This window comes from Belonocnema kinseyi, chromosome 7 (assembly GCF_010883055.1).
Source record: "Belonocnema kinseyi isolate 2016_QV_RU_SX_M_011 chromosome 7, B_treatae_v1, whole genome shotgun sequence".
In the NCBI taxonomy this organism is placed as follows: Eukaryota; Metazoa; Arthropoda; class Insecta; order Hymenoptera; family Cynipidae; genus Belonocnema; species Belonocnema kinseyi.
In genome coordinates, this window is record NC_046663.1 from 101,567,321 (window position 1) to 101,581,101 (window position 13,781).

Genomic DNA, 13,781 nt, shown 5'->3' on the forward strand with positions numbered 1-13,781 from the left:
CATTATTGGTAAAGGAGAAGTCATAATCTAAGGATTACCGAATAAAATATCACCGACATTGATATAAATTCATTGTATAATTTAGGAAAAATTTTGTCCATCATTTTATGTACTTATATTTCAATAAACTAAAAATTTAGAAAGTTGAATTAATAAAAACTTTTTTATTATAATATGAATTTATGTGTTAATCATTGCGAATAATTAAAAATTGAGACCTCCCTACCGAAAAAATGAGTATATACTAAAAATTCTTTAGGTCAAAGAAGCTCAGAGAAATTCTCCGCAGGCACTCAGGTAGATATTTTTAAAGGTCCAGGAAGATCGTTTAAATGGTCTGAAGGCTTTAAAATATCCTTTCCGAAATTGAAATAAGAATACGATCATAAATAACAAGCAGAGAGGCTATCTCAATAAATTAGCCGACACTCAAGGGCCCTTTGTTAAGCTTTCGGATTAAAATTTAGAAGTAGATTTTTTTTAATTTCATAGTTAACAGCCTAAAACATAATAATTCGGAATCTACGGGTTTCGATGACTTCAGATATCTAACTTTTTTTGTAATGCTTAAAATTGGAATTAAGAGAACGTTTCTCGTAAATGGAATGAGACACGCCAAAAAAGACAACATTTTTTAATTCAACTAGAAAATTGTATATCAGTATATAAGTTATAATTATAAATAAGTATAATGAGAAAATTCATCAATTAAAAAAAAAGTGTTAATAATTTGAAGAGAAATTTCAAAAGGGTGAGCGGATTAGCCACGACCAATTACTGTAAATAACTTTGCCCGCCCGGTACGTGAGGAATACAAAAGTAACATTATATTACCGTCGGACCACTAAAAGGATCTTGAAAGGGACCCAAATCTCTCAAACTATCTCCGAGACTATTTTGTTTCAAATCGGCTTTGTTTATAGACTCAAATGGGCCAGGATATTTCGCTGAAGAAAATTCAGAGATTTCTTTTGGTAGGGCTCTTTCTGACAAAAAAATATTTTATCTGTAATATTAATTTTTAATTGTCTAATTTCATTCAATTAATAACAGTTTGACATTTTTAAATAATTGTTTAGAGCATCAGGTAAATCATTATTTTAATCTTCATTCTCTAAGGATAATGACCAGGTAATAGAACGTGGCACAAGGATTCACTCAAATTTGTATATATTTTCACAACTGAAATATTAATAAGGGAATGAACATAAGTTGGTTACAGTAGTCACACGCGCACGTGCGATTGGTTATTCCGATGCGTTTTATAAAGATATTAAATAGTCAGTCTGATAGGAAACCACCACAACAAAATAGAGATGAAGCTATAATTCAAGTCGGGAGTGAATACAAATATCGAAGTTGCTCTTGACAGGTCACGAGATAACTGAACTCAGATGGTCAAAAGGGAGCGGGAGGGGCGCAGCCAAGGACATTGAGAAGGGGTGTACAAAATGGAAGGACGCCTGGACCCACGCAGATAGCTAGACGCATAAAGTCCCAAATTATGGGATGGCGACACTCGGCTATAATTGACTTACAACAATGCACCCTCCGAGTGAAGGCGTCTGTCGATTGAGTGGACGTGACTAAATACAGTACCCAAAAAGCAGATGGTTACAATAAATATGGACAGTTTACGATGGGAAATTCACAGCGCTATTCATGGGTTCTGAAAGAAGTATACATTCAGGCAATATTTGTCGAAAACTATTTTGTTAAACCGAAGATGCCGTCCGCCTTGAACCGATAGTGGTCAAAACAAAACAAAAATGGAATTGATCGATTACTACAAATGATAAAAAATGAGCATATCAACCAACATATAAATGGGCTTAACCCTATAAACTTAGTTCTAAAATTCAAAAAAAAAAAAAAAAACTTCACATAGTCAAATAGTCAATTGTTCAATCATCTGCCGATTCGTTTAGGAACGAACACAGTCTTTTCATGCACCGCTTATAAACTCCGGTGGAGGTTTTCACAGTCACGACGCGAATTATACCATCATCTCCTGAATGAGGGTCGGTTATGTGTCCAAAAGCCCATTGAAGAGGAGGAAGATTACCTTCCTTTAAGAGAACCAGGGCCCCGACGTGAATATTTGTGGAACCTGATTTCCACTTGTTCCGCGCAATTAGTTCATTTAAATACTCTTTGTGCCAGCGACACCATAAATGCTGGCGAAGTTGCTGCGTGTGTCGCGATGAAGAGAGCCTGCCAATTTTTATATCTCGAAAATCGGCCTGTGGGAAGCTAGTCATTGGACCACCAATCAGGAAATGACCGGGTGACAAGGGAAGGATGTCGTTCGGGTCAGAGGATAAATGAGTGATTGGACGTGAGTTGAGGATGACTTCAATTTCGATGACATCAGTTTGCAGTTGTTCGAACGTAAGAACGGTATTACCAACGGTACGCAAGAAATGGTACTTGAAGAATTTCACAGCCGCTTCCCAAAGGCCACCGAAGTGAGCAGACCTGGAGGGGAATGAATTTCCACGAAATTCTTTCATTTTCACAAAATTGATTCAAAGCTTTATTGTGATTTTCTGAATTAAACTAATCATAGAGCTCATTCAGTTCTCTACTAGCACCTACAAAATTGGTAGAATTATCAGACGAGATAGTACTTGATTTACCGGGACGGGCGAAAAATCGTTTCAAGCTACCGATGAAGTCCTCCGTTGTGAGATTGCTTACGAATTCAAGGTGAACAGCCCTTGTAGCAAAACATACATAAATTGCGACTTAACATTTGATATTTTTAGTATCACGGTATCTTTTCTCCTTAACGTATAATGGTCCGCAATAGTCAATTCCAACATGCAGAAATGGACGCGAAAAAGTTGCCCGATTCACGGGTAGATTTCCCATTACGTGATCGAAACTTCGCGGTTTCACTCGAGAGCACGTCGGGCAATGAAGGATAATTTTTCGCACTGAGTTCCTCCAGTCAAGTAACCAATACTATTCTCGTATCGTGTAGAGTGTCGCCTGGGTACCTGCGTGTTTCAAAGACCTATGCTGTTCACGGATAGTTAATTCCGTTACATGTGAACTGCGAAGAAGTAATATAGGATGTTTCTGATGGAAATCTAGAGTGGAAAATTTGAGTCTCCCGCCGACCTTGAGCAATCCTTTGTCAAGGAAGGGATTTAAGGAAAGAATCTTTCTTCTTTTATCGAGAGCTCGATCTTTAGATAAAGCATCAATTTATTTTGAAAAAGCTGTAGCTTGAGTCAACTTGAGCACAAATTTCAAAGCAGACTCAATTTAAAAATTGAAAAAATTACCCTCGAATTTTTCCTCGTTACCCTTTTTCACATTATGAAGGAAACGAAAGCAGAATCCAATCACATGAATTAATTCATTCATGGATGAGCACACTTCCAAGATCGCGATCTTGGGCGCTGTGATTGCCATTAGGACCTGCGAAACAGGTGGTTTGCACGTCTCAGGAATTTCTCAGGGCTGTGTTTTCATCTGAGGCCACTCATTCTCCTCCTGACTAAGCCAGACAGGTCCGTGCTGACATATGTGATCAGAAAGAAACTCTCTTGACATTCGACCTCGTGAAGATAGATCAGCTAGATTATCAAGAGTGGGGACGTGTCTCCAATAATGAAATTGAGTCATCTCTTGAATTTCAGCGACCCGATTGGAAACGAAGTTTTTTTTATCTATGAGGTGGCGTTTTAATCCAGTGCAAAGCGCTTGTAGAATCGGACCAAAGGAATATCTTACTGAACTCAATGTGTTTGAAAGCATCATATGTGGTAGCATACAAGTGAGATAATAAGACTGCTGCGCACAATTCAAATCTAGGCAGAGTTACAGGTTGTGCTGGTGCAGCGCGAGATTTGGAGCATACGAAACAAACGTGATACTTTCCCTGGCTATCAGTGACACACAAGTATATACATGCACCGTATGCCTTCTCACTTGCGACACAAAAGCCATGCACCTGAATTTCTATGAAATTGGGTGAAATTATGCATCGACAGAAGTGAAGTTCATTCAAACAAGGTAATTGATTTCTAAATTCTACCCAATTCGACTCTATACCCGTCGGAAGTGGTCCATCCCAAGTTATCTGCAATTTCCACAAATGTTTTATCATCAATTTTGCATAAAATAGAAAGGGGCCCAACAATCCGAGTGGGTCGAAGAGTTTTGCGATTTCTGACAAAATAGATCGCTTAGTAATTTGATTACCTTTTTCTGTTTTATTCACAACATAAATGATTGTATTATCTCGAGAATTCCAAGAGATACCGAGATTTTTTATTGTGTCAGAATCGAGGGATAGGAGCTCATTTACTGCTTTATTCGAAAAATCGTGAGTCAATCGAAGGTCATTTGACACCCATTTTCGCAGAGTAAAACCTCCCTTTTGAGTGATTTGAACAAGATCATCATGAAGTGCCATCGCATCCTGCAAAGTATTAGCGCTTGTCAACACATCGTCAACGTAGAAGTCGCGTTTCAATACTTGGGCCGCGAGAGGGTGAGAATTACCTTCGTCAATAGCGAGCTGCTTCGACACGCGAGTTCCTAGAAAAGGTGCAGAGGCATTCCATAGATGACCGTTTTCAACTTGTAAATTTGAATAGGATCATCTGGATTATCTCTCCAGATTAATTTCTGATAGATTGAATCGTCAGAAGCAACTTCGACCTGACGATACATCTTTTCGATGTTCTGCAGTCAAAGCGAATAGAAAAGATCAGAATCACGTATAAATAGTGAATAGATCATCCTGTATTACAGGCCCAGCCATGAGAGCATTATTCAAAGAAATCCCGTTAAAACCCGGGTAAGAACCGTCGAATACTATTCTGACTTTAGTAGATAGACTTTCTTCCTTCACAGCAGCGTAATACGGGAAGAAAAAACCTGTATTAAATGACTCTGGATCTTGATCCAAAGTCATGTGATTAAGAGCACTATATTCCTTGAGAAACTCGGAATAGCTTCCTTTAATAGATGGGTTTCTCGAAAACTTGTATTCCAAAGCATGGAATCACCTTTGAATTGCATTGAAAGAAGGTGAGTTCGTCATTGCGTTTCACATTTTCAGAAAAATGAGACTCACAAGCCTGTTCTTCTGGCGATAAAAATTGATTAGATGGGACTTGCTCGAGTGCCCAGAACCGAGTGAGCTCAGAATCAGTAGCATCATTCTGCATCGGTTTCATTATCAAGTGGCACATAGTCATGCTTGATTTCGAACGATTCAACGACACTTCTCCTGCAATTATCCAACCAATTTGGGTCTTTTGTAACACAGCTTTCTGACCTTGAATTTCTAATTGATCTCTTGAACATAAGAGTTTATAGAACAGCTGTATTCCAAAAAGAGCATCGACATTTGCTGGTTTGTAGAATTCAGGATCAGCCAACCTAATGTTTGACGGAATTTTAATCAAGTCACGTTTAAGTGGAATCGATGGAAGGGTCCCTGTAATATATGGGACGTCTAGGAAATCAATCCTTTTCGCAAATCTATTGAATCGAGACCTGAAAATAGCACCTACTGATTCAGTAATATTACTAGAAGCTAAATTCAATCCGGTGACAGTAATGTCAACCGATTGCCTCCTTAAATTGAGACGAGAGGCCATTCTTTCTGTTATATAATTAGATTGTGAACAATTATCTAAGAGAACTCGGCAAGGATGAGAATTGCCTTGCCTATCGAACAATTCGACCATAGTTGTCGAGACTAGAGCATATGATGAAGTATGCGATTACATGTTCAAAGATGAATGATTCAAAGTGGAAGTTTCTAGAGCTTGAGACACTTGTTCATTCCGATAATTACACAGCCACACAACAATAAAAGTGTGCGAATCTAGTAACAAGACACACGTATTCCTATGGATTTTGGGGCGCTGAATTCAAATTCGGTATCAAAAATCATCCATCACGTCATGGTTGAGCCATAACCTCAAAAAATGACGAAAAATCATGCACTGAGGCAAATAAATTTCAAAATAATGCCAGTGATTCAAATTTTCACTTCAAAAACATGTCGACAACTATGAAGGATCAACCCTTGCCTGATATCAACTTATTTAACATGACTTTACCCAAAAGAACCAGACCTCACCTATTTTAAATTAACAGAAATTTATTGAACTACACGTAAAGCTCTGGAAGCATATTTTCCCAACAGCAAATGTGTGCTACATCGAATGGGTCAACTTGAGCCTAACCTAGAAATAAATCTAACCTAGCCTAACCTAACCTCACGAAACACAATTAAACTGATTATGTTGTCCCGTTGGGTTTGCGATACCGTTTGAATCAGCTTGGGCTTTACCTGCAAAAGGGTCAAACCTATCCTAACCTAAAAAACCTGACCTAACTTAACTTCACGGAACACAATTAAACTCATTGTGTTGTCCCGTTCTGTTTGCGGTACCGTTTCATTCAGCTTCAGCTTAACCTACATAGAGGTTTAACCTATCCTATCCAAACCTAACAAAACCTGACCTAACATAACCTAGCCGAATGAAATTCATCCACACGTGTAGCTATGTAAGCGTACGGTTCTCAGTCTTAAATGTGTGCTATATTTAATAAGTTAACTCGATCTTAACCTACAAATGAATCTAACTTAACAGAACCTAGCGAAATTTGGCTTAACGCAACACAACTTAACTTAAGTGTTCCCGTTGTAACACAATAAAATTCATTTCATTGTACTACAGGTGGTTAAAAATTTAGAAGCACATTACTCATTTGAAGAAACTTAGAACTACAAGTAGAATTGACCCCATTTCAATTAACCTGACAATACTTGTATGAATTAAAATGTAGAACTATAACTTAAACATGCAAATGAATAAGAGTTTTATTCAAAATTTTTTTCCCTCTGCTTTTCTTAGACTTAAGGGATATATTTATACTATCTTTCGTGTTTACATTTTATCTTGTTTTTTATCGTAATGAAATTGATTTATAGACCTACTTCAGTCTATTTTCTGCCTGCTATAACGTGTCCTTTTTTCTTCTAAGGAACGATGCAAAGGGTCACGCTTAAGTGTAAGACCTACATTCGTTTCCCTTTTCAACATCCAGCAAAAATCAGCCATCATGACCTCGTCCCATCTACACTGATATCGTTGTTTCATCACTTTTATGTCTTGATGAAAACGTTCTCTTGTCATTATTCGAATCTGTGGTCTATCAAAGACTCCTTCTTTCAATTTAGCGTTTGAAACATTAGGTAATTTAAGGGATATATACTGATAGCATTGTCCATCTTTGTCTAACGCCTTGACAAATTGCTTCATGAGCCCAAGCTTTATGTGGAGGGGTGGTAGTAAAATTTTTTCTGGATCAACGAGGCTTTGGTTGATGATATTATGAGAATCAGGTTTGAATGAATCTCTTAAAGGCCAATGTTTTTTGCTGTAATGATTGGCTCGATCTCTGCTATTCTACAGGCATATAAACCGGCATGAAACCCGATTGTTGGCCTAATATCATTGTTATGATTTTGAGATCACCACATGTTTGCCATTTGTGATTCGTGTAGTTAACTTTTTCAAGAAGCATTTTAACATTGTTATATTCTTCTTTGATGACAGTTGAAAGAGCTATAGGGATAGGAGCGTAAGCATTCGTTTTGTGCAGTAAAACAGCCTTAATGCTGCGTTTTGACGAATCAATGAAAAGTCGCCATTCGTCGTCTCTGTACACATTTTTCTTCAAGTGGTTCATTAGTCCGTTAACGTCAGTACAGTACACTAAAGACGTCTCTTCGTCTTTAAAGAAAAACTTTCTGAATTCTTTATCCCTGTCGCGATAGAATGAAACTTTTGTCTTTGGCTCTAGAAGATTTCTTCTTTTTAGAAATTTTCTGTTCGATGGCTGGTTTCACTACCGTCTCCATGACGTTGACTTTCAACTTCCATTCTATCATCTTCTAAAGCGCTTAAATCAGTCTGGCGTGCATTTTTATTGATTTCAATTGCTCTTGTGACTGTGCATATATTAATGTACGAAATGTTATTTTTATTTTTGGCGTTGAACCCTTTGACGGAATTCATGCAAAAGTAGCAATCCTTTGCAAAAACGGGTTTTTTCCATGTGGTTGGTGTAGAGTACTTGCGGTACTTTTCGCTCTTTGAATTTTTTAGACGATACAACATAAGTCGGCATGCGATTGAGAAATGCTCGCGGTTTTTTTCCTTGTAGCATGAGACTCTACACCAGCCAAGTGATCCATTGATGAAGAGCTACGGTTGCATGATGACGACGTCGGAGAACCCGCTTTCCCACCCTGACCAGACACCGATACTGGAGTTTTTCCCTGCATCGTAATACACTTTTTACCTTTATTTGCCATGACGGCATGAACGCCGTTTACCCAGGGACTCAGCCCATGTGGATCCGTTGCCCACCGTCACCACGTGGAGTTGCCCGGGTTACAGACACAGGCGAATAATGCTAGCAACAAGCGGTTACGAAACTCCAGACATTTACTGCTATTAATGTCAAAATATGAAAGTACGCAAGAACAGGGTTGCCAGCGTAATCGGTTAGGTTAGGTCAGATTTTGTTAGGTTAGGATAGGGTAAACGTCTATGTAGGTTAAGCTGAAGCTGAATGAAACGGTATCGCAAACACAACGGGACAACACAATCAGTTTAATCGTGTTTCGTGAGGCTAGTTTAGGCTAGGTTAGATTTATTTCTAGGTTAGGCTCGAGTTGACCCATTCGATGTAGCACACATTTCCTACTGGGAAAATATGCTTCAGGGGCTTTACGTGTAGTTCAATAAATTTCTGTTAATTCAGGTTAGGTGAGGTCTGGTTCTTTTGGGTAAAGTTATGTTAAATAAGTTGATATCAGGCAAGGGTTGATCCTTCACAGTTGTCGACATGTTTTTTAAGTGAAAATTTGCATCACTAGAATTATTTTGAAATTTATTTGCCTCAGTGCATGATTTTTCGTCATTTTTTGAGGTTATGGCTCAACCATGATGTGATGGATGATTTTTGATACCGAATTTGAATTCAGCGCCCCAAAATCCATAGGAATACGTGTGTCTTGTTACCAGTTCCGCAGACTTTTTTGTGTGTGGCTGTGTTATCGATATGCAAAAGTGAATTATGTTTCCGACCACACTTCCTGCAAGGTTGATTTCGAAAATCCTTGACGTGATGATCAGGCCGTAAACAATTGGGACAAAGGGAACATTTCCTAGTTTCATTAATTTATCGCATGTGAAAATCGTATGCCTGACTGGTGAAGGTTTTGAATCTTCAAAGTGTGCTCGTCGCTGTAAGAATTGAAACATTTTCTTCATAGTTGGGAGAGAAGGTCGAGCTGTAGAATTCGCGTCTGTACTTTAAGCAGAAATTGTGCTTAAATTCGAGACAAGACCCTCCCACTTATCCCGACTATCAGAATCGAGTTTATCTTTAATTAGGATTGATAACATAGTATCCCAGCTATCAACGGATTCCTTCAAAGCACGAAGCGCTCTCAAGTGCCTTTGGACATGATCGAGTAACGCTCGAATGGTAAAAACCTTTGAAACGACTGGAATTTGAAGTAACGCTCTAGTGTGAGTTTCGATAATGATTCTTTGATTATCATATCTGTCTCTTAAGAGACTCCACGCGACTGAGTAATTGTCAGACGATGTTTCAAGAGACTCAATTATTTCCGTGGCTTCACCCTTTAGACATGATTTCAAATAGTGTCATTTTTGAATAGCCGGAATTTTATTCTTTTCGTGTACGATTGAATTGAACGTGTGTAAGAAACCTACCCACGTATCGTAATTCCCGTTGAAAGTTTCAACATTTATTGTTGGCAGTATAATGTTGGACACTATGTTATTAATATCAGAATTGTCTAAAGCTACCGAATGTGTTGAGGGTCTGTACTCGATTGAATTGATAACATCTCGAGCCGGTGGTAATCGATTTATTAAATGTTTTAATCCACCTGAAATTTTAAAATACCGATCTTGAAACTTATCACGCTCTATGCCATGCTGGCTTATTTCAGGTTCATCGAATTGAAGTTCTTCTAGTTGCGATTGTATTTCTTCGAAATGCCCCCAAGACTCCTCAAGTTTCTTTAATCGCCCTTGGGTATCTAGTTCAGCGACACTTGTATCGTCAGCTACTGAATCTAATGCTGATTCTAAATTTGTCAGCATGCATTTGACGGCATTACGCTTAATTACCCATTTTTTATTTTCCTCAATTTTTATCGTTCAAACAATTGTCAACAATACGGCACAATAAATAATAATTGAAGCACTTATCAAAAGGATTGCAAAATAGAAATGGTGGTACAAATAACTAACTCACCGATGTTGATCTGGAACTACGATTGATGCTGGAAGACCGGAACACAGTACGTCACGTAGAAGAGTTGGAATATCGTCGAATTGGAACACAGCTCAAGATCTCCAGCTTTTGTTGTAGAAATTGGAACATTTACTTTGGACCACAAAAGATTGATGGAGCACCTGGATTACAGCTTTGCCCCAAAAAACCTGGCTGCATGGAAGCACTGAAGCATAATTCTCCGTCCGCAGTATTTAAAATGTTATCGACACAGGAACACTGTATTGTCGAGAAACTAATAGAAGCCTGGATCACAGTTTCCGATTGTTGCTAGTAGTCTCCACCATAATCAGGATGAGTACCAATCATGGATAGCTTCGAGATGTTTCTCTGAAGATTTCCTTCTGGATGCTACGACAGCTCTGAAGCCGATTGAATGTACTTTCCGATATGTAGTTTCCACAGTTCATAGAATTACACTGATTTGTGTTGGATTCTCTGATAACACCTGTCAGTTATTGGTTGTAATCACTGTCACTCAGATAAACGTCACAATACAATATATTATTACGACGCGAGGGGATTTACTTATACACGCGCAATAATATATCCTTGTTTGAAGGACCAAGATGTTTAGAGCATTAGGTAAATCATTATTTTAATCTTCATTCTCTAAAGATAATGTCCAGGTAATAGAACGTGACACAAGGATTCACTTAAATTTGTATATATTTTCACAACTGAAATATTAATAAGGGAATGAACATAAGTTGGTTACCGTAGTCACATGCGCAAGTGCGATTGGTTATTCCAATGCGTTTTATAAAGATATTAAATAGTCAGTCTGATAGGAAACCACCACAGCAAAATAGAGATGAAGCTATAATTCAAGTCGGGAGTGAATACAAATATCGAAGTTGCTCTTAGGCAGGTCACGAGATAACTGAACTCAGATGGTCAAAAGGGAGCGGGAGGGGCGCAGCCAAGGACATTGAGAAGGGGTGTACAAAATGGAAGGACGCCTGGACCCACGCAGATAGCTAGACGCAGAAAGTCCCAAATTATGGGATGGCGACACTCGGCTATAATTGACTTACAACAATGCACCCTCCGAGTGAAGGCGTCTGTCGATTGAGTGGACGTGACTAAATACAGTACCCAAAAAGCAGATGGTTACAATAAATATGGACAGTTTACGATGGGAAGTTCACAGCGCTATTCATGGGTTCTGAAAGAAGTAGATATTCAGGCAATATTTGTCGAAAACTATTTTGTTAAACCGAACAATAATAAATCTGAAGTTTCATGTTTCTAAATTATTCGCTTACTTTTTTTAATCTTAACCGATTTTAAAACTTATTACCATTTATAAAAATGTTCACTAAATTAGACAACCCAAGAGCGCATAATAAAGTATAACAATTTTGCTTCATTACTACAAATTCAACTTTTCTATTTTTATCCTGTACCTGATTTTATATTTTTAGCATAAAATACTATTCACCACTTTCATCTAAGAATTATTTACAAAATGTTTATTTACTTTATTTCATAATATATACTGTTTCAATGCTATATTATTCCGAAAAAGTAAATAACTGTCTTTAAATAATTCCCGCCAGACAAAAGTGCTACCATCACGTGGCCAGTTCCAAATACCCGATTGGAAACAATTGGAAATGCAAAATGCCATCGACATAGGAAACGAGGGACTAGGCATGCCATTGCGGGAGTGATGCAATGAGGGGGGAGGTCCGCCACCTTTTGATGTCCCGCGACAAACATGGCAGCGCCCACATGTTTATATTTTCATGCACAGTTTGTCGGCAAAAATGCTCGTGCGCATAATTAAATGGCACATCGTAAAATGACGGCACTCCCCACTCATGGAATTCTTCCCCCTCCCGTGGATTCAACCCCGCTCGCCGAGCTAGGATGGCATGTCTAGTCCCGTGTTTCCTATGTCCATGCAAAATGCTCAATCGTTGCCAATCGTTTTGGCACAATTAAGAAACACGATCCGGACGATTGCGGTATTAGTTATATTGTTTCTTATCGATCTCAATCGATTATTTCTAGAAGGGGCATTCTCATCCACATTCCACCCTCGGTGAATAGCCTACGGTTGCGCCTGCACATGTGCGACTTCAACCCGCCTTACGTCCTCGTCCGCGCCGCTGTTCCTTGATGACAATTTCTGCTCCAGGCGAACCACTCCTTCCTCCATTTCTCTCTCGTACTCAAAGCTCGATGAATGTCAAAAATAAAAGAAAAAAAACCCAAAATAATTAACCAGAGTGACTCGTACTCTTTCTGCATATGAAAAGCTATGAGAGTGTGTCTAACAAAAATAGGAATGATGCAAAATTTCAAACAAAACAAAAAATATAAAGAAAATTTGAAAATCATATCAGTTGTTCCTCGATCGAGCCTCGTTTTTCACATGAATATTTCCTCCAAGAGGGGAGGAGCTGTTTACAAATAAATAAAAATAAAACCAAGACAAAGTAATTTGCAGGTGACATCTGTAAAATTACACTTAGCTAAATGATATTTATTTTCCTTGAGAGATTCGTTCAATTTGCGTTTACTTTGTCCTTTCCAGTAAATTGAAACCAACAATCTAAATTGGTTCCAATACTGATAGGACATTAAAACTAGCCCTAAACATTCTACAACTAAACTTGAACATTAAACAAACACAATTGAATAAGACTAATTCTTACCACAAAAATTGCCACTGAAATTTAAATTATTATTATACAAAAAAAAGCGACAAATTGTGAATTTACCCGAGGGGGAGATGATTACGTTTTTTAGCGATGAGTTGAATCATTGAGTATATTTTTAGATAATTCCACAGATATAAAAAATAATTTAATAGGATTCTCCTCTAATATTAAACGAAAAACCAAAACTTCCTTTGCACAACACGGTCTTTATCGTGCGATAAATTTCAAAGTCGTTACGAATTCTTTTCTGGTTCTCTTCTTTTAAAAAATCAAAGCAAAATGACCATACGAATTTCATTAGATAGCGCAACCATGCACAACGCGCTTTTTTATCGTGAGAACAAGAGCAAAGTCGTTACGATAAATGTTTCGCACACTACCTTTTCATTTATTTAAAATCCCCACACTAAATGCAAACATGCACAACGAGGTCTCCACATAAACCTGGAGTGCAATGTCGTTACAATCATCCATATACGAATTTAAAAAAAACAACCAAATTCCTAAAAACTTACGTCTAGCTATCCGAATTCTAATGAATTTGAATAATTTATTGAACGGAAGTTTGTAATTCACGTAGGAGAATCCGTTGAAAGTAGCGTCCTTTTTGAAAGAATCTTATTCAATTAAAATTTTCTCTTCAATGACAGGTGGATGAATGGAACCAAGAGAGACGCAATCGATCGTATAATCGAATGAATTCAACGATCATCCCTTAGCTCTTCCTGG

At 38.0% G+C, this 13,781-nt stretch overlaps 2 protein-coding genes and 1 pseudogene across 2 annotated transcripts; 1 reads left to right on the forward strand and 2 right to left on the reverse strand.

The window, feature by feature from the left end:
- Positions 1-3,676: 3,676 nt before the first annotated feature.
- Positions 3,677-4,429, reverse strand: LOC117176583. Its single transcript, XM_033366834.1, has one exon. It carries the CDS (start codon positions 4,427-4,429, stop codon positions 3,677-3,679), a length of 753 nt encoding a protein of 250 aa, XP_033222725.1.
- Positions 4,430-4,979: 550 nt separating this feature from the next.
- On the reverse strand, positions 4,980-5,714 carry LOC117176584. The gene has a single exon (XM_033366835.1). The coding sequence runs from the start codon at positions 5,712-5,714 to the stop codon at positions 4,980-4,982; it is 735 nt and encodes a 244-aa protein (XP_033222726.1).
- Positions 5,715-10,366: 4,652 nt separating this feature from the next.
- The window catches only part of LOC117176585, a 5,024-nt pseudogene continuing 1,609 nt past the window's right edge, over positions 10,367-13,781 (forward strand).